Genomic DNA, 24,285 nt, shown 5'->3' on the forward strand with positions numbered 1-24,285 from the left:
ACACTCTTTTATTAACTATGTTGATAAGTTATCATAACCACTAGAATGTTTGATTTCAAGAACTTTATGATGGATTCTATTTCTTTGGGTGAAGTAAGTGCCAATTCCATTTTACTGAGATTGTGTGTGTGCACTGGTCTCAGATATTCCATTGCATTATTTACTGAACCTGACAACCCCATGCTATCAGTAACAGAGATAAAATACTTGTTTAGATGGTTTGCAACACAACATACATTTGTTATCAGGGTTTCAGTTATTTTTAGAGCTATTTGTTCCTCCTCATTTCTGGTCCTACCTGTCTCTGACTTAACTATATCCCATATTGTTTTTATTTTATTGCTGGATGTATTTATCTTCTTCTCATAATGTAGGTGTTTAGATATCTGGATAACCTTCTTCAATATTTTGCAGTAATTTTTGTAATGAGCTATAATGCTACTATCAAAGGTGTCCCTACATATCAGAGTTTCCTTTTTGTCTCACATGATATCTTTATCCCTCATGTGATCCATGGTTTCTTATTAGACTTCTGCTTAATTTGAGTTACCATCAGGGGAAAACAATTTTAAAATAAGGTGCTAACTTTATTAACGAATGTTTTGTATTTCCCATTTGTGTCTTGGATGCTGTAAACATCCATTCAATTAATTTCTTGGAGCAATCTCCTAAATTTCTCAGTTTTTGACTGTTTTATTGGCCTTCTGTACTCAGTTCTGATAGATGTTTTAGCCTGACAATTTTCAAAATTTAATGTTAGGTGTTGCATGTCATGGTCAGATAGGCCATTTACTACTAGTTTTGTAATGTGGCTTACTTGCCTAGAATTGTCTATAAAGATACTATCAATGGCAGTCTTAGAACATTTGTATACCCTAGTTGGGAAATTTACAGTAGAAATTAAATTGAATGACAATGTAACTGATTTCATTAACTGTTCACTGACAGTGTTTTTCAGGACATCTATATTAAAATCACAAGCAACCACTAGTTCTTTGTTTTTTAATTTTAGATGAGATAATAAATCTTCAAGAACGTTTTCTAGATAGGGTTGAAATTTCTTGAAGGTGCTCCGTATACGGCCACTATTATAAAGGACCTATTACGGAATCCTATCTCTGTTGCACATGCTTCAAAGTGCTGCTCTAAGCAAAATTTATTAATGCCAATATTCTTAACTTTAAAACTGTTTTTAACAAATGTGGCAACTCCTCCTTTCTCCAGATTTTGTCTACAGAAGTACGAGGCTATCTTAAATTCTGTAAGGTTTAACATATCTATATACCAGTGGTCACATGATGTTCAGAGAGGCAGATTATATCAACTGGGTTTGATGACTCTAATTCACCAATGCACATAAGTAGTTCATTAATTTTACTTCTAAGCCCTCGAATGTTTTAATGCACTACAGATAGTTGGCATTTCACATTTACTGAGATGAAATTGGGTGGAAATAAAATTTCTGCTGATTGCTGCAAATTTTTAACCAACCAGCTGTGTTCGCTGATCCAATGTGCCAGGATTATGCTGTTTGATTTCTTTCTCAAACTGAAGGTTCGTTTCAATCTTTACTTCTCTCAGAACTTGACTTCATTCTGTCCTACCTATCCTAAAAAAGGTGCTGCTCCAACACCTGTGACCACTGGTCAAAGAAGCTTGAAAGTAAGACATTGTAAGTATTGGTACTCTTACCAATACTTTTACACTTAGTGATCCAGGCCCATAACTGATGAAGTTAAAAACTTTCTTATTTCATGTATATTTTTAATTGAGTTTTATAACAGTATAAGTTTAATTCCATCTTTCTTCTGCAGACCCCAACTCTTAACAACTAATATCTGTGTGATAAGCCTTGAACATGGAACAACACATAACTGGATTTATCTCTGGTATCTCATTTTCTGTTATGGTTGAAATAAAAGTCTATGCTTTGTTGTACAATTCTTGGACTGTTTATAATCATCACAGCACCTATATTTCTTATACCAGTGACAGATGAAACCACTACTGATATTTTTTCACCCCGCTAAATGCACAAGCATTTTAAAAACACATGACAAATAGTGAAATGATTATACAATTTCACTTGTTTAATCACTAACCCATCTGATCTCAGTAGCACATGAGACTTCTAAACAGTTGCAAAGTTTTAATCTGCTCAACACACTACGGCCCCTTAATTTTTTTCACCATTTTTCTTGTCAGTATTTTCCATCCCAAGCATTTTTGTGTTTTTATAGGTGGAAACATCCTGTGTCATATGCAGTTTTGAGATTGTGCATAATTTCCTGCAAATAATACTACAGATAGTAGTTCAGAGAAAGAAAATTAGTGTTTAAATGTAACTTCTCAACATACAATATGGCTGTTCCCACAACATTTTATTCTATGCAGATAGGGTCAGATAACTGATTGTGCATTAACACACAGGCATCTGAACTCTGAATGAGAGCACACATAATTATGTCTACAGCACAAATGAGACAGCAAAGCAACAAGAGTAGACATCTAGAGCACTGGATGATACCGTGATAAGCATGACGGCACACTTAAACTTGCCAAAAGGACCTAGGTAACCATACAGTACAGCGAATTAACACTTTTGCAATATCCTTGGCTGGAAAGAAAGTGAGAGAGAGAGGGAGGGAGAGGGAGGGGGAGGGAGAGAGAGAGGGGGGGAGGGAGAGGTGGATGGGGGGAGGTGGGAGGGAGGGAGAGAGGGGGGAGGGAGGGTGGGGGTGGGGAGTGGTGGATTCATGCCACCCAAGAATAAGCTGCAAGTAAGTGACTGCTTGTTGTCATTGTTGTTGAGGTCTTCAGTCCAGAGACTGGTTGGCTGCAGCTCTCCATGCTACTCTATCCTGTGCAAGCTTCTTCATCTCCCAGTACCTACTGCAACGTACATCCTTTTGAATCTGCTTAGTGTATTCATCTCTTGGTCTCCCTCTACAATTTTTACCCTCCATGTTGCCCTCTAATACTAAATTGGTGATCCCTTGATGCCTCAGAACACGTCCTATCGACTGATCCCTTCTAGTCAAGTTGTGCCACAAATTTCTCTTCTCCCCAATTCTATTCAGTACCTCTTCATTAGTTACGTGATCTACCCATCTAATCTTCAGCATTCTTCTGTTGCACCATATTTTGAAAGCTTCTATTCTCATGTTTCACTTCCATATAGGGCTACACTACATACATATCGTTTCAGAATAGACTTCCTGACACTTAAATCTATACATGATGTTAACAAATTTCTCTTCTTCAGAAACGCTTTCCTTGCCATTGCCAGTCAACATTTTATATCCTCTCTACTTCAACCTTCAGCAGTTATTTTGCTACCCAAATAGCAAAACTCATCCATTACTTTAAGTGCTTCATTTCCTAATCTAATTCCCTCAGCATCACATGATTTAAATCGACTACATTCCATTATCCTCGATTTGCTTTTGTTGATGTTCATCTAATATCCTCCTTTCAAGACACTGTCCATATCGTTCAACTGCTCTTCCAGGTCCTTTGCTGTCTTGACAGAATTACAATGTCATCAGCAAACCTCAAAGTTTTTATTTCTTCTCCATGGATTTTAATTCCTACTCCAAATTTTTCTTTCGTTTCCTTTACTGCTTGCTCAATATACAGATTGAATAACATCAGGGATAAGCTACAACCCTGTTTCACTCCATTCCCAACCACTGCTTCTTTTTCATGCCCTTGAACTTGTATAACTGCCATCTGGCTTCTGTACAAATTGTAAATAGCCTTTCACTCCCTGTATTTCACCCTGCCACCTTCAGAATTTGAAAGAGATTATTCCAGCCTACATTTTCAGAAGCATAATATGGATGAGAATTTTAATACGCAGAAAATGTTTGATAAGGTATATTAAAATACTAACATTTCCTTGTTAGAAATCAGTAATACACTACTCTTACAAATAATGATATAAATGTTAGAAATACTAAAAAAGAGATGCGCACGTGGAAAACAGTTGAAGTAAATCATCAAGAAGCATAAAGGAAGGAATTTCAAGAAATCTAAACAATTCTCTGTCTAAAATGAGTAAGTATAATGCCTCTACAAAATACCCATTAGATTCTATGTCGACTACACAACACAACTGACCTCTCCTTACCTTATATTTATCAAGAATATCTATTGCAGTTAATTTTCCACATGATTAGAAAACAGTAAAGATCACTTTCAGTTATAATGAGGTTAATAGTGTGCTTCCAGATGTTATGACTAGTTGTTTTCATGTTATGCACAATATTTTAATGAGAGATCCAGCCGTCTTCTTCAGCTGCTGCAAGTTTTATGGTTATGTGTACTTGCTGCCTGGACTTGAATCTGAGTGTGAACAATTGTCAGTCTCTCATAGCTATTTATAGCCGAGTTTTATTTCTGATGTCCACTACACCCTTTGATGCTCTTTTGTTTGTCAGAACTCGCACTCATATTCCATGAAATACAAATATTCTCAGTGTTTACCACCTCTGGTGGATCTGATGGCCAGTGGTATTTTTATAAATTAAATGCTGGACCCCAAGCATGACTGAAATTGACACCCCAGAAACTTGGTGTTTGAACCATGACCCTTGTCTCATCGTATTCCATTACATGATTATATTCAAGGCAGTTGTTAGCAACAGCTGGTTAGCTTGATTATTTTAGGCTGGGATGCCGCTGATGTTCCTTACATCTCTCCTCGGCTGTTCTCATAGCTGAACCCCGCATGATAACAGATGAAAAAAATTATAGATCAGCGTCCAAAATATTTATTGCAAAATCAGCAAGCCTATTCAAAGTTTTAACTGCATTTTGTTCTGTGGGGGGAGATAAAGTATTCTGAAAACAGTTTGCTCTTTACACAAAGAAGAATTTGCTGACAGGAGACACCACTGAACAAAAGATACTGCCTTTCTGGATTTCAAAACCTGTGTTTCATACTGAGCTACAATGTTAAAGTATCAAATAATATTTTTCCAACTGTCTGACTGGCTTGAAGAATCTGTAATTGTTGGAACCAAGTATGTAGTGCTCCACGACAAGTACTCATAAAAACATAGTTAACGCTAGGTGTGATCTGAGAAAGTGAAACATATATGATAATGTTCTAAATGTATATAAGCAATTTATAAGAGCATGAGTACCAAACATATATTGTTATTATTATTGGTAAGTGCTGTTTTTATTTTAATTAAAAGTGAGGTGGCTTTAAAAATAAGTAAATTTCTAGACTGTCACAATGATTAAGCATCTTAATTAACAATGGTATGAAGTTACCCTCTGTCAAATAACGCACAGTGGTTTGTAATACATACACATTTGTGTCAATGTTTGTACGATATTGGTTAAGTCTTTGGTGAGGTGTAACAATTCCACAATATTATTAGTTTCTTCTTGCTCAGAAAGAGCTAATTCTGCAACTATATATTCAGTTAATGAAATGCAGTTCCAGATTTTGATGTTGCTTCTCTACAGCACAGTTTTCAACTACATTTGAAAATTGTCTAATTTAAATGCTGTAACCAGTTGTCGACATAGTAAATAAAGTTCCAATTAGCAACTAGAAAGGCATTCCATTAATTTCACAGTAACCACTCACGTGTAATGAAAGCACTACTTTTCTAATTGAACAATCGCCACTGATTTAAAATACTTACAACATACATGGTATCCACGCCATCAAAGCCAGCAGCGTGGGCTCGTGAACATATTCTCTGCGTTAGATGATCCTGTACCTCAGGCTCGGCTGGAGGAAGCATTTCACATTTGTTCAGACTTTCCATCATTACACCTTCATTTTCCTTATTTTCAGTTCCTTTCAACTGTTCTATTTCCTCACAGGTCATCCCTGGAGATGGAACAAATGGTATTTCGTACTTAAAGTGATTATTGTCTTCCAATTTTTCTTTCAAGTCCTCAGGCTCTAAAAGTGCAGCAACAAATTCAGTATGTAAGGTCTTTTGCGAGGGTTTCATAAAGTTAATTGACATGTAAAATTGTGGTACACAGATGTCGCCCATGCCTATTACAGCAAAAGAACACACAATCATCTAATATAAAGCACAACACCCCTATACAATGGAACAATAAATGTATTAAAAACACATCAAACCAAGTACAATGACTACACACACCAACTGAAATTTATGCCAAGGATATTTGTTATATGGTCTAATGGTAAACTGTGTGCCTGTAAACTGGAAGGTCACACGATTGACTCCTGGTTGGACTACAGCACACTTCATTCTAGTAAATAAAATATTTTTCTCACAAAATGATGTGGTTCTCTACCTGCTGCTACTTGTTCACACAGTAAGTTTGTAAACTGAACATTGAAGCATTACAAGATGTTAGGAAAATAAAAGAACAACAAAAATCCTTTCCTGTTATTCTAATGTATTAAATATGTACTTGCAGTGCACCAAATGTTAATGAACCCTTGCTGATCTCCTGAGTTCAGCGTATGTCCTTTCAATCTGCGTATAATCTGGTTCAGTTCGTGAAGTATCCTGGAGACGGCTTTCATCCTGTTCAACTGCTGGTTCATGTTGTTGTTGTTGTGATCTTCAGTCCTGAGACTGGTTTGATGCAGCTCTCCATGCTACTCTATCCTGTGCAAGCTTTTTCATCTCCCAGTACCTACTGCAACCCACATCCCTCTGAATCTGCCCAGTGTATTCATCTCTTGGTCTCCCTCTACGATTTTTACCCTCCACGCTGCCCTCCAATACTAAATTGGTGATCCCTTGATGCCTCAGAACATGTCCTACCAACCGATCCCTTCTTCTGGTCAAGTTGTGCCACAAACTTCTCTTCTCCCCAATCCTATTCAATACTTCCTCATTAGTTATGTGATCTACCCATCTAATCTTCAGCATTCTTCTGTAGCACCACATTTCGAAAGCTTCTATTCTCTTCTTGTCCAAACTATTTATCGTCCATGTTTCACTTCCATACATGGCTACACTCCATATAAATACTTTCAGAAATGACTTCCTGACACTTAAATCAATACTGGATGTTAACAAATTTCTCTTCTTCAGAAACGCTTTCCTTGCCATTGCCAGCCTACATTTTATATCCTCTCTACTTCGACCATCATCAGTTATTTTGCTCCCCAAATAGCAAAACTCCTTTACTACTTTAAGTGCCTCATTTCCTAATCTAATTCCCTCAGCATCACCCGACTTAATTAGACTACATTCCATTATCCTTGTTTTGCTTTTGTTGATGTTCATCTTATACCCTCCTTTCAAGACACTGTCCATTCCATTCAACTGCTCTTCCAAGTCCTTGGCTGTCTCTGACAGAATTACAATGTCATCGGCGAACCTCAAAGTTTTTATTTCTTCTCCATGAATTTTAATACCTACTCCGAATTTTTCTTTTGTTTCCTTTACTGCTTGCTCAATATACAGATTGAACAACATCGGGGAGAGGCTACAACCCTGTCTTACTCCCTTCCCAACCACTGCTTCCCTTTCATGTCCCTCAACTCTTATAACTGCCATCTGGTTTCTGTACAAATTGTAAATAGCCTTTCTCTCCCTGTATTTTACCCCTGCCACGTTTAGAATTTGAAAGAGAGTATTCCAGTCAACATTGTCAAAAGCTTTCTCTAAGTCTACCAATGCTAGAAACGTAGGTTTGCCTTTCCTTAATCTTTCTTCTAATATAAGTCGTAAGGTCAGTATTGCCTCACGTGTTCCAGTGTTTCTAAGGAATCCAAACTGATCTTCCCCGAGGTTGGCTTCTACTAGTTTTTCCATTCGTCTGTAAAGAATTCGTGTTAGTATTTTGCAGCTGTGACTTATTAAGTTGATAGTTCGGTAATTTTCACATCTGTCAACACCTGCTTTCTTTGGGATTGGAATTATTATATTCTTCTTGAAGTCGGAGGGTATTTCGCCTGTCTCATACATCTTCCTCGCCAGATGGTAGAGTTTTGTCAGGACTGGCTCTCCCACGGCCGTCAGTGGTTCCAATGGAATATTGTCTACTCCGGGGGCTTTGTTTCGACTCAGGTCTTTCAGTGCTCTGTCAAACTCTTCACGCAGTATCATATCTCCCATTTCATCTTCATCTACATCCTCTTCCATTTCCATAATATTGTCCTCAAGTATATCGCCCTTGTATAGACCCTCTATATACTCCTTCCACCTTTCTGCTTTCCCTTCTTTGCTTAGAACTGGGTTTCCATCTGAGCTCTTGATATTCATACAAGTCGTTCTCTTATCTCCAAAGGTCTCTTTAATTTTCCTGTAGGCGGTATCTATCTTACCCCTAGTGAGATAGGCCTCTACATCCTTACATTTGTCCTCTAGCCATCCCTGCTTAGCCATTTTGCACTTCCTGTCGATCTCATTTTTGAGACGTTTGTATTCCTTTTTGCCTGTTTCACTTACTGCATTTTTATATTTTCTCCTTTCATCAATTAAATTCAATATTTCTTCTGTTACCCAAGGATTTCTACTAGCCCTCGTCTTTTTACCTACTTGATCCTCTGCTGCCTTCACTACTTCATCCCTCAAAGCTACCCATTCTTCTTCTACTGTATTTATTTCCCCCATTCCTGTCAATTGCTCCCTTGTGCTCTCCCTGAATCTCTGTACAACCTCTGGTTCTTTTAGTTTATCCAGGTCCCATCTCCTTAAATTCCCACCTTTTTGCAGTTTCTTCAGTTTTAATCTACAGGTCATAACCAATAGATTGTGGTCAGAGTCCACATCTGCCCCTGGAAATGTCTTACAATTTAAAACCTGGTTCCTAAATCTCTGTTTTACCATTATATAATCTATCTGATACCTTTTAGTATCTCCAGGGTTCTTCCATGTATACAACCTACTTTCATGATTCTTAAACCAAGTGTTAGTTATGATTATGTTGTGCTCTGTGCAAAATTCTACCAGGCGGCTTCCTCTTTCATTTCTGTCCCCCAATCCATATTCACCTACTATGTTTCCTTCTCTCCCTTTTCCTACACACTAATTCCAGTCACCCATGACTATTAAATTTTCGTCTCCCTTCACAATCTGAATAATTTCTTTTATTTCATCATACATTTCTTCAATTTCTTCGTCATCTGCAGAGCTAGTTGGCATATAAACTTGTACTACTGTAGTAGGTGTGGGCTTCGTATCTATCTTGGCCACAATAAAGCGTTCACTATGCTGTTTGTAGTAGCTTACCCGCATTCCTATTTTCCTATTCATTATTAAACCTACTCCTGCATTACCCCTATATGATTTTGTGTTTATAACCCTGTAGTCACCTGACCAGAAGTCTTGTTCCTCCTGCCACCGAACTTCACTAATTCCCACTATATCTAACTTCAACCTATCCATTTCCCTTTTTAAATTTTCTAACCTACCTGCCCGATTAAGGGATCTGACATTCCACGCTCCGATCCGTAGAACGCCAGTTTTCTTTCTCCTGACAACGACATCCTCTTGAGTAGTCCCCGCCCGGAGATCCGAATGGGGGACTATTTTACCTCCGGAATATTTTACCCAAGAGGACGCCATCATCACGTAATCATACAGTAAAGCTGCATGCCCTCGGGAAAAATTACGGCTGTAGTTTCCCCTTGCTTTCAGCCGTTCGCAGTACCGGCACGGCAAGGCCGTTTTGGTTATTGTTACAAGGCCAGATCAGTCAATCATCCAGACTGTTGCCCTTGCAACTACTGAAAAGGCTGCTGCCCCTCTTCAGGAACCACACGTTTGTCTGGCCTCTCAACAGATACCCCTCCGTTGTGGTTGCACATACGGTACGGCTATCTGTATCGCTGAGGCACGCAAGCCTCCCCACCAACGGTAAGGTCCATGGTTCATGGGGCATAAGGCAGTCAAATTAAATGCCATTTGTCTTCATTTCTCTGTTGCCTACTATTCTTCAAGATGCTACATTTTTTGAGTAGGTTTTGATGCCTTTCAGCCATTCCAGTAGATATTACATGTGCACAGCATATTTCCCAGCTCTTTGATTACATTGCAATACTCTATGGTGATCTGCTGGACAAAGTGATGAATTTTTGGCACACACTCGATCATTTGGCTGACAGCCACAAAGTAATTCTTCAGGCTTTCCCGGCGAGGCATTGTCATGTTGATTAATCGGGTTTCTGCCAGTTATTTGCATCTTTCCAGCTGGTCGCAGGCGATGCTCCAAAAAACGACCAGCTTTGCGAAAGAAGCTGTGACACTTTCTGCGCAACCCACCCATCATGACAATGCCTGGTCGCATACAGTGCAAGCTGTAGCTGCTCTGTTCGGTCGATGGAACTCGTAAGTACTGTACCATCCACCACACTCCCCGGACTTAAGTCCTGGTGACTTTGATTTGATTCTGAAGACGAAGCAATCACTTTGTGGCATTCACTTCAGAATTGTTCCAGAGATTTGACAGGCAGTAGACAGCTCCATTTGTACCATAAACAGAACAGGCTCTGCTAACTGTATACTACGCCTTCCACATCAATGGCAATGGGTTCTACACAACGCTGGTGACTACTTTGAAGGACAGTAACAGGTGCAAACATGTAACTCTTTTGTATCAGTTGTGAATAAAGAGTTACCACTATTTAAGTTCCAACCCTCGTATATTTGTCTGCTGTAAACAAGGCTAGTGGATGCGATGGAATTCCGGCTGAATTGTTCAAAATCACTGGAGAGAATGAGGTGAATATGTTGCACTCAATATGTCAGCAACTACAGAGAAGCCAACAAAGCCAAAAGACCGGGAAAGCCCAATTTTCCTCGTAATTCCAAAGAGGGAATTTCTAAAGTGTGTTCAAATTAAAGAACAATTGCACTTATCTTACATGCTAGAAAAGTCAAGGTTAAAATCTTACAAAATAGTCTTCACCAATACACAGACCGAGAACTACCAGAAAAACAAGTTGGATTTCGTAGCAAAAGTGGTACCAGAGATCAACACCCAAAAGATTTTGAAGAAGGCAAGAGAATTCGAGAAAGATGTTTATCTCTGCATTACTGGTTGTGCTAAAGCCTTTAACTGAACAGACCACAATAAATTATGGGAAGTACCATACTCAAAAAATGAAAGTACCATATCACTGATTCACATCACAGGAAATTTATGCTCTGATGAGATAGCTACAATGAGAACCTTACATGGAGCAAGACTGAGATAGGAGTATGACAAGGCTGCATGTTATCACTTTATTTATTCAACCCATATGAAGACGATATTATGAGGAATGTTGCATTAGATGAAGAAGAAATTGGAATGAACCTAGTTGGGATAAATACAAATAATTTCAGATATGCAGAGGATACCATCCTGATGGCAGAAAGTGACAAAGAGTTAAAGATCCTCTTACTGAACAGGAAAGAAAAAGGTGCAAAGGCTGAACTAATGTCACTTTATGACTTGTACAGGAAGAGAAATGATGGAGGTAGTCTCTATGTTCAATTAGCTCAGCCCACAGATTTCTGATGATGGCAACTGCAGCCATGAAATCAAGATTCTTGTTACTGGGTAGAAAGGCAACGTCCAGCCTCGATAATGTTTTAAGGAGTAGAGTTGTAACAGTAACAAAAAAGATCTATAAAGTAAGGGCTTTCCAGTTGTGATGCACAGATGTGAGACCTGTAATATAAGAAAGGGTGAATGTTATAGAATAGATTCTTTTGAATACTGGTGCTCTGCAAAACTCCTTAAGAGTTCTATGGACCACAAGAAGAATAAAGAGGTCGGTGTTACTGGAAATAAAACTAGATTGCTGCTTGAAAGGTCCGACCTTTGGGCACATCATGAAGAGACATGATTTGCTGGAAAAAAGCTTAATGCTAGTGAAGATCTGAGGCAAAAGGGCAAGAGGAAAGCAAAGGATGAGTTGGATGGCATCTAAAGAAATTATGGATTCCAACCAGGAAAATCTCCAGTAGACAGTGATGTGCTTTAGCATATGGGGTCATGGAGAGTCGTATTCAACTCCATGAATAGAGAGAGAGACAGAGAGAGAGAGAGAGAGAGAGAGAGAGAGAGAGAGAGAGAGAGAGAGAGAGAGAGAGAGATATTTTGGCTAACAACATAAAATTCTTTTGTTGTTGTCATTGATGCATACCATAACAAATAAATACTAGAACCTACGACCTTGTGGAAGCCTTCTATAGCAAATTTTGCTTGAATGCCTTTATTGTCATTCTCAATGGAGAGAAGTCTTCCGAAGTAAGAGTGATTTCAGGTGTGCTGCAGGGGAGAGTCGTAGGACCATTGCTATTCACAATATACATAAATGACCTTGTGGATGACATCGGAAGTTCACTGAGGCTTTTTGCAGATGATGCTGTGGTATATCGAGAGGTTGTAACAATTGAAAATTGTACTGAAATGCAGGAGGATCTGCAGCGAATTGACGCATGGTGCAGGGAATGGCAACTGAATCTCAATGTAAACAAGTGTAATGTGATGCGAATACATAGAAAGATAGATCCCTTATCATTTAGCTACAAAATAGCATGTCAGCAACTGGAAGCAGTTAATTCCATAAATTATCTGGGAGTACGCATTAGGAGTGATTTAAAATGGCTTGGTAAAGCAGATGCCAGACTGAGATTCATTGGAAGAATCCTAAAGAAATGCAATCCGAAAACAAAGGAAGTAGGTTACAGTATGCTTGTTCACTCACTGCTTGAATACTGTTCAGCAGTGTGGGATCCGTACCAAATAGGGTTGATAGAAGAGATAGAGAAGATCCAACGGAGAGCAGCGCGCTTCGTTACAGTATCATTTAGTAATCGCGAAAGCGTTACGGAGATGATAGATAAACTCCAGTGGAAGACTCTACAGGAGATACGCTCAGTAGCTCGGTACGGGCTTTTGTTGAAGTTTCGAGAACATACCTTCACCGAAGAGTCAAGCAATATATTGCTCCCTCCTACGTATATCTCGCGAAGAGACCATGAGGATAAAATCAGAGAGATTAGAGCCCACGCAGAGGTATACCGACAATCCTTCTTTCCACGAACAATACGAGACTGGAATAGAAGGGAGAATCGATAGAGGTATTCAAGGTACCCTCCGCCACACACTGTCAGGTGGCTTGCGGAGTATGGATGTAGATGTAGATTGTGGCTTCTGTAGTTTCTAACATCATGTCAAATATGTATGGGAACATAAAGGAGCCATGATGCTTTCCAGAATGGTTAAGCATAAATAAAATGAATTCTTTCCCATGGTTCTGTTACTTAGGGCCGGTTTGATGATGATGATGATTATTATTATTATTATTATTATTATTATTATTTGTGATCTGGTTTTGCCACATGACAAAGTTCACACAGTGAAACCATTTCTTCAATTTCTTTGTCCACTTTTGGCCACCAACAGTATCTTCTTGCCATTTGTTTCATTCTAATAACACCTCAGTGTACATCATCAAGTGTCTTCAAAATTCTTTTTGACATATTTTGAGTATGATAATCCTTGTGAAATCTATCTGAAGAAGTAGCAGGCCATGGCTGGTTCTGATGGCAGTCCTTTTGTTAAAATATTGCTGCAAAACCTTTATTGTCTTTTGGCAAATGCCTGGCCACCCATATTTTTTTTTTTTTTTTTCCAGAATGCACAATCATTTTTAGTGCTACACCTTTGCTCATGGCTTCTTGAGTTTTTCTGTGATCAAACTGAAATTAATGGATCTGTTTATTAATTTATTCTTCAAGTTGCAAGCAGGATTCTTAAGACATATAAAATTTTTCACGTAGACAGCCTTGATAAGGCACCTATATTGAAATATTTTTCTGTTTGTCTGTATCGGATTTCAAAGTCATATCTCATCATTGTGATTGCCCTTCTTTGTACTTTCTGAACTGTCAATACTGGCATCTGTTTGCTTGAATGAGATATTGAAACCAGAGGCTTGTGATGTGTGATCACTGTGAACTTTCTTCCATACGAGCATTAGTGAAATTTATTGAACCCATGAAGTAAGGTAAGTGCTTCCTTTTCAGTTTGACCCTATTTGTCCTAACGTTCATATAAAGTCTTGGAAGCAAAGCTATAGGTTTTTTCTGATACATCTGAATACAACGCTGTTCCAGCTCCATACAATGGTACTTCACTAGCTGAAATCATAACCTGAATTGATAAATTTCCTTCTTGATTTTCAAAAATGCTGCTTCTCCTTGCTTGGTCCATTTTAACTGTGTCTTCTGTGTTTCAAGGGTGATTCCACAGTTCAGCTATTTCAGAAAATCTCTTGACGAGCTTGTTGTTATAATTTACTTTTCAAAAAAGCTATTTCAGAAAATCTCTTGTTGTAATTTACTTTTCAAAGAAAGATTCTAGTTCCTGGATATTTTCTGGAAGGGATGTTTTCTTATTGCTTTCACACTAGTTTTGGATGATTGATTCCACCAGCATTAATGATGTGGCCTAGGTATTCTAACTTGTTTTTGAAGAAGTCACATTTCTTTCTATTACATCTGAGGCCAATATTTTGCAGTCCTGCAAAAAGCCAGCCCAAATTCTTCATGTGCTCACCCATGTTTGTGTCTGCGACAGTTGTTATATCCAAGTAATCAGTATATACTGTATGGTACTTGAGATTTGTTACACAAATTGCTGTTGTAGCAGAAGCATTTTCTGTGCCAAATGCCAATCTCTGGTATCTGTGAATACTCCAAATGGAGTATTGACAACCGTTGCAATCCTCAAAAATTAGTCCAATTACAGATTAGGGGTACTTAATGAGCGATACCTAAGTTCACGCAATATTGGACAATATGTTGCCACTGGATTGAGACAGACAGAGAGAGAGAGAGAGAGAGAGAGAGAGAGAGAGAGAGAGAGGGGGGGGGGGGGGGGGGGGGATAAACTGGGGGACAGAGACCATCCTGCATAACGTCCCTGGTGATGTGGCATTACATCAGCCACATAACAAGATGGCCATTGGTAAATCCATGAAGGCTCCATGATATAGGCATTAAAATGGAGAGCTCTGATTGGCCCACAACTCAAGCACTTTCCTCACCTATATCAAGGTAACAAAGTGGCAGTTGGTAAGGGGTGGTGGAGGTGAGGTTCAAATGGCTCTGAGCACTATGGGACTCAACTTCTGAGGTCATTAGTCCCCTAGAACTTAGAACTAGTTAAACCTAACTAACCTAAGGACATCACACACATCCATGCCCGAGGCAGGATTCGAACCTGCGACCGTAGTGGCCTCGCGGTTCCTGACTGCAGCGCCTAGAACCGCATGGCCACTTCGGCCGGCGGTGGAGGTGAGCTGTTGTGTATTGGGCACAGATCCCGATGATCAAACGATAGAATATGCGTTAACATTTAAATTGTGGCACTGTTTGGAGTTTGTTAAATGTAACTGTCATTGTTTTGGCACAATACATGAGTGTAAGGCCATTGCAATCTGCATACGGCAGGATGAATGAAAAGTGATTGTGTAAACTACCACAAAGGAAAGTAATTCGGCATCCCTTCAAAAAAGTGTGTGGTATTATTCGACCATCAACTACAGTCAGACTTCTACACCATTACAGGCATTCATCCAGACTCTGAGTCCGTCGAACCCACAAGCAATGCTTCTACCATACAAAGGGGACACCATCATCTGAAAGACACTGGTCAGTGTATTTCAGGTACCTACAGCAAGATATGATGGGCATGTGCTTCTCCAGCAGCAACCCCATTGAGTTCAGACGATCTATCACCAATAGGTTCTGTGTCTGGTCTTGCTAACACAAGGGGAGTGTTGAATTTCCAGTAGTGGATTTACTGCCACTTTTAAATCTCCACAGATTATTATCAATTCATTGTGCTTTGGTGTAGCCCTCTGACTGGCTCAATCATCACATCAAATGGTACTGACCTGAGGTTGAAAAATTTTGGCGTCGCAACCCCTCTACAGTTTCAAGACTGCTTTGTATGTTTTGCAGGAGCATCAACCAGGGTGAAAAAGGGATTCATGATCCTGGTATATTTTCTTCTCAGCTTCTTTAACACTATTTTGACCCCTCAAGTTTGCAATCAGTGATCTACTCTTACTGAAATTTGGAATGAAGATACTGAACCATGCCAGAGGTATTTGCTGCTTTTTGAGAGATGGCAAACATGAATGTAACAGAGAAGGAAAGTTGCTACTCACCATATAGCAGACATTTGCGTAAGATTTTTGGTAGTTCCACTGTAGTTGACCACTGCCATTATTTTTATCTTTAGCTCAATCCAGACTCTGCTAAATGTTTCATTTTAAATTGAACTACTCCAGTGATTCCAGAAATTCGTAAGCATCCAGGTTTAACAGTGAGGAGGTTGCACCACTATCCCGCAAGAATTTGATTGTGCAGCCACTGGTTTCGAATGGTATGTAGTTTTACCTCCATCTACACTGCTGATATTTTCATTGCTGCTGATCTTTTTCGGCTGATACAATATCTTTATCTTCACTCTGTGTTTTCCTGATCCATCAGTTTGAATGCAAATGCTTCTTGGCACTGAAAGAACTTCTATTTCTCCTCAAACAGATGGTGGATATGTGGCCAGTCTTCTTGCAGAGCTAACAATACTCGACATCGACTAGGGCAAAAACAAGTTGATCCCAGACCCCACACTACTGCTAGTACTTTCTTTCAAAAGTTATAAAAGGACAAGCCTGCCTGATATAATCTATTATATTATGCACACATCAGTATCAGTAACAGTTTGATATCTTTAACCTCACCGCTAACAACAGAGCCATCATGATCATTCTGGGACACCACTCCTGCTGTAAATATCTTCACTACATCAATATCAAGTTTCAACACAAAGCAGATTTCCTATCATTACTTTTCTAAGCAAAGTACTGTATTTTGTCCCAGTGCTGCCTTCATTCAGTTTACCCTTGTAGATAGCAAGCAATTTTTGCTGTTAGTTATTTTTGTTAACAGAACGACGTATTACTGTCCATTCTGAAAGTGTCTTTTTTTCCCCCGAGGTTACAATAAAATTCGGGATGAAGATTTTAAATCACTACAGCTGTGTCGCTTGTTTTAAACTGAAATTTATTAAGACTTTACTTTCATTATAAAACAGTCTAGTCTCAAACTTGTAGAGAACAACTGTACAAACAGTAACAGCAGCTTAGTAAACAGCTACTACAGCCTCACATCGTTAGCCTCATCCCAGCCATTCCTCGACTGTGGCTGACATATGGGCAACAACAGCTACTCCACATCATTATGACGCCACCTTGTGCCACACCAGGTTATGGACACCTACTTACAACATGATTACTACATGGAATGCCATCACATCAATGTCTTTTGACAACTCCAAAAGCTTTCTTCTCCACTTTTTCCCTCACAGAGATATTGTCTGCGTATTATGATCAGTGATCACACTTATACTAGGGAGCAGAGGAAATGTGGGTAGGGGTCGGTCAGTCCTTCCGGACCTTGTCTTCCCTGTGTTTCTAAGCATCAATGAGGAGCCTTTTCTCTAGTCCGGCCATCTGCATGACATGTAAGCTCACACATTATCACAGTGTCATTTCTGCTGTTGGGTACAGTCCGGGTCGCATATTAAAAAGCAACAGATGTCTAACGTAAAACTATTGTTAACACGGTTTATGTGGCAGTAATGTGCTTTATTAGTGCTGCTACTGGCAAAGCTTTGCAACTTTGTTGCTACCCTCTATCCAGCATTTATTCAAGTGTGTGACACATGGAAGTGTACGTTTGATGTTTGTTCAGAGAGCAGTAGTTTTCATTGGGTAGTGTTGCGATTTTTGTTTGAAGCTACGATAATAGTTTCAAGGCACCCAGTCAACAGAGTGTTACATACTAGGTGTACAAGTTTTTTTGTAACTGTAAAGACAATGCTTGAAAAGATGAATCCAGTCACATAACTGAGACAAAATTACATAAGCATGCACTTTGATTATAAGCCACTTGTGACATCAGTGTCAAAAGCCTTCTGAAAATCTAAAACTATGGAATCAATTTGAAATCCTTTGTCGACAGCACTCAACACTTTGTGTGAGCAAACAGCTACTTGTGTTTCACAAGAATGATGTTTTCCAAATCTGTGTTGACTGTCAATAGGTGATTCATGAGGCTTGAACACAACATATGTTAAAAAATCCTGCTGCATATCGGTGTTAATGAGATGGGTCTGTAGTTTAGTGGGTTACTCCTACTGCCTTTCTTGAATATAGGTGTGACCTGTGCAACTTTCCAGTGTTTGGGTATGGATCTTTTGTCAACCGAGCAGTTGTATATGATTGTTATGTATGGAGCTATCTCATCAGCATTCTCTGAAAGGAACCTGACTGCCATACAATCTGGGCCAGAAGAATTTCTTTTATTAAGTGATTTAAGTTGTCTCACTACTCTGAGGATATCTACTTCTAAGTTACTCTTGTTGGCAGCCTTCTTGATTTGAATACTGGAATATTTACTTCACCTTATTTGGGGAAGGAATTTCAGAAGGCAATAAGTAGTAATTTTGCTGTAGCAGCACTGCCATCAACAGTATTTCCACTGCTATTGCGCAGAGAAGACACTGATAGTGTCTTCCCGCATTCTTGATATTTTTCACATTACAAAATCACTGCCAGAAATGAAACAAGTGGTAAGAGATAGAAACAAATCATTGGATTGACTGGGAATTGAAGCTAGGATCTTTGTATTTGTGGCCTGGCAACCACTGAGCTAACTCTGTTCCACTAAATACGCCTTTTAGTACTGACTGCAGTTCTCAGCTTGAAAACTAGACTTATATTTCTTTTCATTGCCGCAAAACTTCTTGTTATGCAGTCATCAATAAATTTACAGAATTTTCTTGAAATAGGCTACAACCTTAAGATCTCATGTTGTTGTTGTTGTTGTTGTTGTTGTTGTTGTTGTTGTGGTCTTCAGTCCTGAGACTGGTTTGATGCAGCTCTCCATGCTACTCTATCCTGTGCAAGCTTTTTCATCTCCCAGTACCTACTGCAACCTACATCCTTCTGAATCTGCTAAGTGTATTCATTTCTTGGTCTCCCCCTACGATTTTTACCCTCCACGCTGCCCTCCAATACTAAATTGGTGATCCCTTGATGCCTCAGAACATGTCCTACCAACCGATCCCTTCTTCTGGTCAAGTTGTGCCACAAACTTCTCTTCTCCCCAATCCTATTCAATACTTCCTCATTAGTTATGCGATCTACCCATCTGATCTTCAGCATTCTTCTGTAGCACCACATTTCGAAAGCTTCTATTCTCTTCTTGTCCAAACTATTTATCGTCCATGTTTCACTTCCATACATGGCTACACTCCATACGAATACTTTCAGAAATGACTTCCTGACACTTAAATCAATACTGGATGTTAACAAATTTCTCTTCTTCAGAAACGCTTTCCTTGCCATTGCCAGCCTACATTTTATATCCTCTCTACTTCGACCATCGTCAGTTATTTTGCTCCCCAAATAGCAAAACTCCTTTACTACTTTAAGTGCCTCATTTCCTAATCTAATTCCCTCAGCATCACCTGACTTAATTAGACTACATTCCATTATCCTTGTTTTGCTTTTGTTGATGTTTATCTTATATCCTCCTTTCAAGACACTGTCCATTCCATTCAACTGCTCTTCCAAGTCCTTTGCTGTCTCTGACAGAAATACAATGTCATCGGCGAACCTCAAAGTTTTTATTTCTTCTCCATGAATTTTAATACCTACTCCGAATTTTTCTTTTGTTTCCTTTACTGCTTGCTCAATATACAGATTGAACAACATCGGGGAGAGGCTACAACCCTGTCTTACTCCCTTCCCAACCACTGCTTCCCTTTCATGTCCCTCGACTCTTATAACTGCCATCTGGTTTCTGTACAAATTGTAAATAGCCTTTCGCTCCCTGTATTTTACCCCGGCCACCTTTAGAATTTGAAAGAGAGTATTCCAGTCAACATTGTCAAAAGCTTTCTCTAAGTCTACAAATGCTAGAAACGTAGATTTGCCTTTCCTTAATCTTTCTTCTAAGATAAGTCGTAAGGTCAGTATTGCCTCACGTGTTCCAATGTTTCTACGGAATCCAAACTGATCTTCCCCGAGGTTGGCTTCTACTAGTTTTTCCATTCGTCTGTAAAGAATTCGTGTTAGTATTTTGCAGCTGTGACTTATTAAGCTGATAGTTCGGTAATTTTCACATCTGTCAACACCTGCTTTCTTTGGGATTGGAATTATTATATTCTTCTTGAAGTCGGAGGGTATTTCCCCTGTCTCATACATCTTCCTCACCAGATGGTAGAGTTTTGTCAGGACTGGCTCTCCCACGGCCGTCAGTAGTTCCAATGGAATATTGTCTACTCCGGGGGCTTTGTTTCGACTCAGGTCTTTCAGTGCTCTGTCAAACTCTTCACGCAGTATCGTATCTCCCATTTCATCTTCATCTACATCCTCTTCCATTTCCATAATATTGTCCTCAAGTACATCGCCCTTGTATAGACCCTCTATATACTCCTTCCACCTTTCTGCTTTCCCTTCTTTGCTTAGAACTGGGTTTCCATCTGAGCTCTTGATATTCATACAAGTCGTTCTCTTATCTCCAAAGGTCTCTTTAATTTTCCTGTAGGCGGTATCTATCTTACCCCTAGTGAGATAGGCCTCTACATCCTTACATTTGTCCTCTAGCCATCCCTGCTTAGCCATTTTGCACTTCCTGTCGATCTCATTTTTGAGACGTTTGTATTCCTTTTTGCCTGTTTCACTTACTGCATTTTTATATTTTCTCCTTTCATCAATTAAATTCAATATTTCTTCTGTTACCCAAGGATTTCTACTAGCCCTCGTCTTTTTACCTACCTGATCCTCTGCTGCCTTCACTACTTCATCCCTCAAAGCTACCCATTCTTCTTCTACTGTATTTATTTCCCCCATTCCTGTCAATTGCTCCCTTATGCTCTCCCTGAATCTCTGTACAACCTCTGGTTCTTTTAGTTTATCCAGGTCCCATCTCCTTAAATTCCCACCTTTTTGCAGTTTCTTCAGTTTTAATCTACAGGTCATAACCAATAGATTGTGGTCAGAGTCCACATCTGCCCCTGGAAATGTCTTACAATTTAAAACCTGGTTCCTAAATCTCTGTCTTACCATTATATAATCTATCTGATACCTTTTAGTGTCTCCAGGGTTCTTCCATGTATACAACCTTCTTTCATGATTCTTAAACCAAGTGTTAGTTATGATTATGTTGTGCTCTGTGCAAAATTCTACCAGGCGGCTTCCTCTTTCATTTCTGTCCCCCAATCCATATTCACCTACTATGTTTCCTTCTCTCCCTTTTCCTACACTCGTATTCCAGTCACCCATGACTATTAAATTTTCGTCTTCCTTCACAATCTGAATAATTTCTTTTATTTCATCATACATTTCTTCAATTTCTTCGTCATCTGCAGAGCTAGTTGGCATATAAACTTGTACTACTGTAGTAGGTGTGGGCTTCGTATCTATCTTGGCCACAATAATGCGTTCACTATGCTGTTTGTAGTAGCTTACCCGTATTCCTATTTTCCTATTCATTATTAAACCTACTCCTGCATTACCCCTATATGATTTTGTGTTTATAACCCTGTAGTCACCTGACCAGAAGTCTTGTTCCTCCTGCCACCGAACTTCACTAATTCCCACTATATCTAACTTCAACCTATCCATTTCCCTTTTTAAATTTTCTAACCTACCTGCCCGATTAAGGGATCTGACATTCCACGCTCCGATCCGTAGAACGCCAGTTTTCTTTCTCCTGATAACGACATCCTCTTGAGTAGTCCCCGCCCGGAGATCCGAATGGGGGACTATTTTACCTCCGGAATATTTTACCCAAGAGGACGCCATCATCATGTAATCATACAGTAAAGCTGCATGCCCTCGGGAAAAATTACGGCTGTAGTTGCTTGTAAAATATTAGATCTTTTACTATTGTAGTTGCAGCATTCAGTAAATTACTGAAGATTATGAGAAGTTTAATTTCTTTTAATATTTCAAATTGGGTTATACTAATCCTGAAGGTCAAGCATCTTCTTTAATTTAGTTCTTGGCCAGATTCCAAAACAATATTCTCATTCACAGGGAATACATGTAAAAATATTTTGATCATTAGTAATTAACAAGTGATGTATTTAAGATGATAAGGTGACACAAACTATAAAAAGTCATTTATTAGGGCTGTTAGTCACACAATCTCTTGTGTTAGAGATGAGCTGTTCGCAGCCTGGACTGGCAAATAAAGAGACTCTATCCATAGCATATAAAATTTCTCAAGCACGTAACAAACTACAGTAAAACGTGTTCATATGCCACCTACTATAAATATTAGTGTCTTAGTTGATACATCTCATCAAATTATAGACCACAGGCCAGATCCAGTCTCTTCCTTCCAGCTGGCCACATTCATCACATAGACACTGACAGAGTGTAACATTATTTTTTTCAGATCTACTGAGTACTGAACAATGCAAGGAAATTTTCCTATGGTAGGAGACCTAAACCTTAATTGAGGTGACATGTCAGAAATGCCAGAGTAAGCATTCAATTGCTATCTGTCATTGCGATCAGATAAAAACATTTTCATTTATCTAATAGTTGACTGCCCATTTTCTTTTACATATACCTATTCTTTAACAAATCCTGTTGAATAGATTCTCAGACTGCAAGAATTTATGGATAATGACAGTTTCTTTGGACAATACCTTTGCCAAGAAAACTAAATTTTTTTCTTATACTTGTCTTGTCTTTGAATTATTTTTCAGAGGAAGACACCTGGAGTGACAAATCCATTTCATAGGCTAACTTGTTGGTTAGACAAGGATCACTTCCAAAATGATGAGTATTACTGCTCCCTTGTCACACTTCAAAGAATGGCATATGAGAGTAGCATTCAATCAAATCTACCGTTTCAAATTTCAAAAATATATAATAGCCAGAAGCACTAGAACGACCTCCAAGATCGTTTATGTGTGTAGCCATGATCAATCATGGTGCTGAAATGGGATCATTTCCACAGAATTATTTACTTGTTATTTCAAAATGGGACTGAGTGTGCATAAATTCCTTGAGCAAATGCTTGTATCATTCTGGTACTGGCATATGGATGTTTCTTTTCATTGTTTCAAAAATCTTATGAGCAAAAGAAGTTCTCTAAAATATGAAATACCTAGAACTGGATAAATCATATTTTGTATTCAGAGAATGATTAAACAGTACATCTGCTCTACCTACTGGTATGTCTAGTGTATTCTCAGTACTGTCTCTTCATCTGATTACACACTCTGCAAGGCACTGAGAAGTTAGCATGATGTCACATGTCAAGAGTTTCTTTCTATTCTAGTCACGAATGGAGCATGGGCAGAATATCACTTCAATTCCTTTGTGCACATTGTAGTTAGCATAATCTCTTCTTCATGGTCGCAATATGTAGGGGAATGAAGATTTTCTCTAAATTCTTCATTTAACACTTGGTTTTGAAATTTCATAAGTAGCCTGTTGTGAGACAATCTTCATCTATCTTCAAGAGTCTTCTAATTCAGGTTTTTCAAAATTTCCATGACACTTCTGGGAGTCAAACAAACTTGCAACCGATCTTGATGCCCTTCTTTATATATGCTCAATATCACCTGATAGTCCTATTTGGTGTGGGTCCCATACATCTGAGCAGTGTTCTAAGAAGGAACGCACAAGTTATTTGTGGGCAGTTTTGCAGTTTGAGTGTGAGTTCCCAGCCTCTGGCCCTTGTGTTCATCACCTGCTTTACCTACACTGAGCTTATGTGGTTAATCAATTTCATTTCAGAATAGCTTTTGACTCAATACCACACCTACACTTATTATCAAAAGTGTGACTGCATGGAATATCAAGCAAAATTTGTGACTAGGCTGAGAATTTCTTAGTTGGGAGAATGAAGAAAGTATTCTTGGATGGGGAGTCACTGACAGATGCAGCAGTGACACCATGGGTGCCCCAAGGAAATGTGGTGGAACGCTTGATGTCAGACTGTATATTAGTGACCTCACATGGAATATTAATAATAATCTGAGAGTTTTATAGGTGATGCAGTTATTTGTGATGAAATGCTGTCTGAGAAGAAGCTGCACAAATTATGAGAAAGACCTTGATAAGATTTCAGAGTGGTGTCAAGATTGGTAACTCATTTTAAACGTCCGTAAGTGTAAAATTGTGCACTTCACAAAACAAAAAAACACAATATCCTATGATTACAATACCAACGAACCACAAATGGAGTCAGTCAGCTGATAAAAATATCCAAGTGTAACAATTCG

The 24,285-nt window shown here is 38.9% G+C and overlaps 1 protein-coding gene across 1 annotated transcript in view; it reads right to left on the reverse strand.

Annotated features, from left to right (window-relative positions):
* LOC124798038 (mitotic checkpoint serine/threonine-protein kinase BUB1-like) overlaps nucleotides 1-24,285 on the reverse strand; it is a 232,625-nt gene that overhangs the window by 83,566 nt on the left and 124,774 nt on the right. The window contains exon 11 of the mRNA XM_047261258.1: nucleotides 5,664-5,929. Coding sequence (XP_047117214.1) covers nucleotides 5,664-5,929 — 266 coding nt within the window. The remainder of the gene's footprint in view (nucleotides 1-5,663; nucleotides 5,930-24,285) is intronic.

Source organism: Schistocerca piceifrons, chromosome 5, assembly GCF_021461385.2.
Source record: "Schistocerca piceifrons isolate TAMUIC-IGC-003096 chromosome 5, iqSchPice1.1, whole genome shotgun sequence".
NCBI lineage: Eukaryota > Metazoa > Arthropoda > Insecta > Orthoptera > Acrididae > Schistocerca > Schistocerca piceifrons.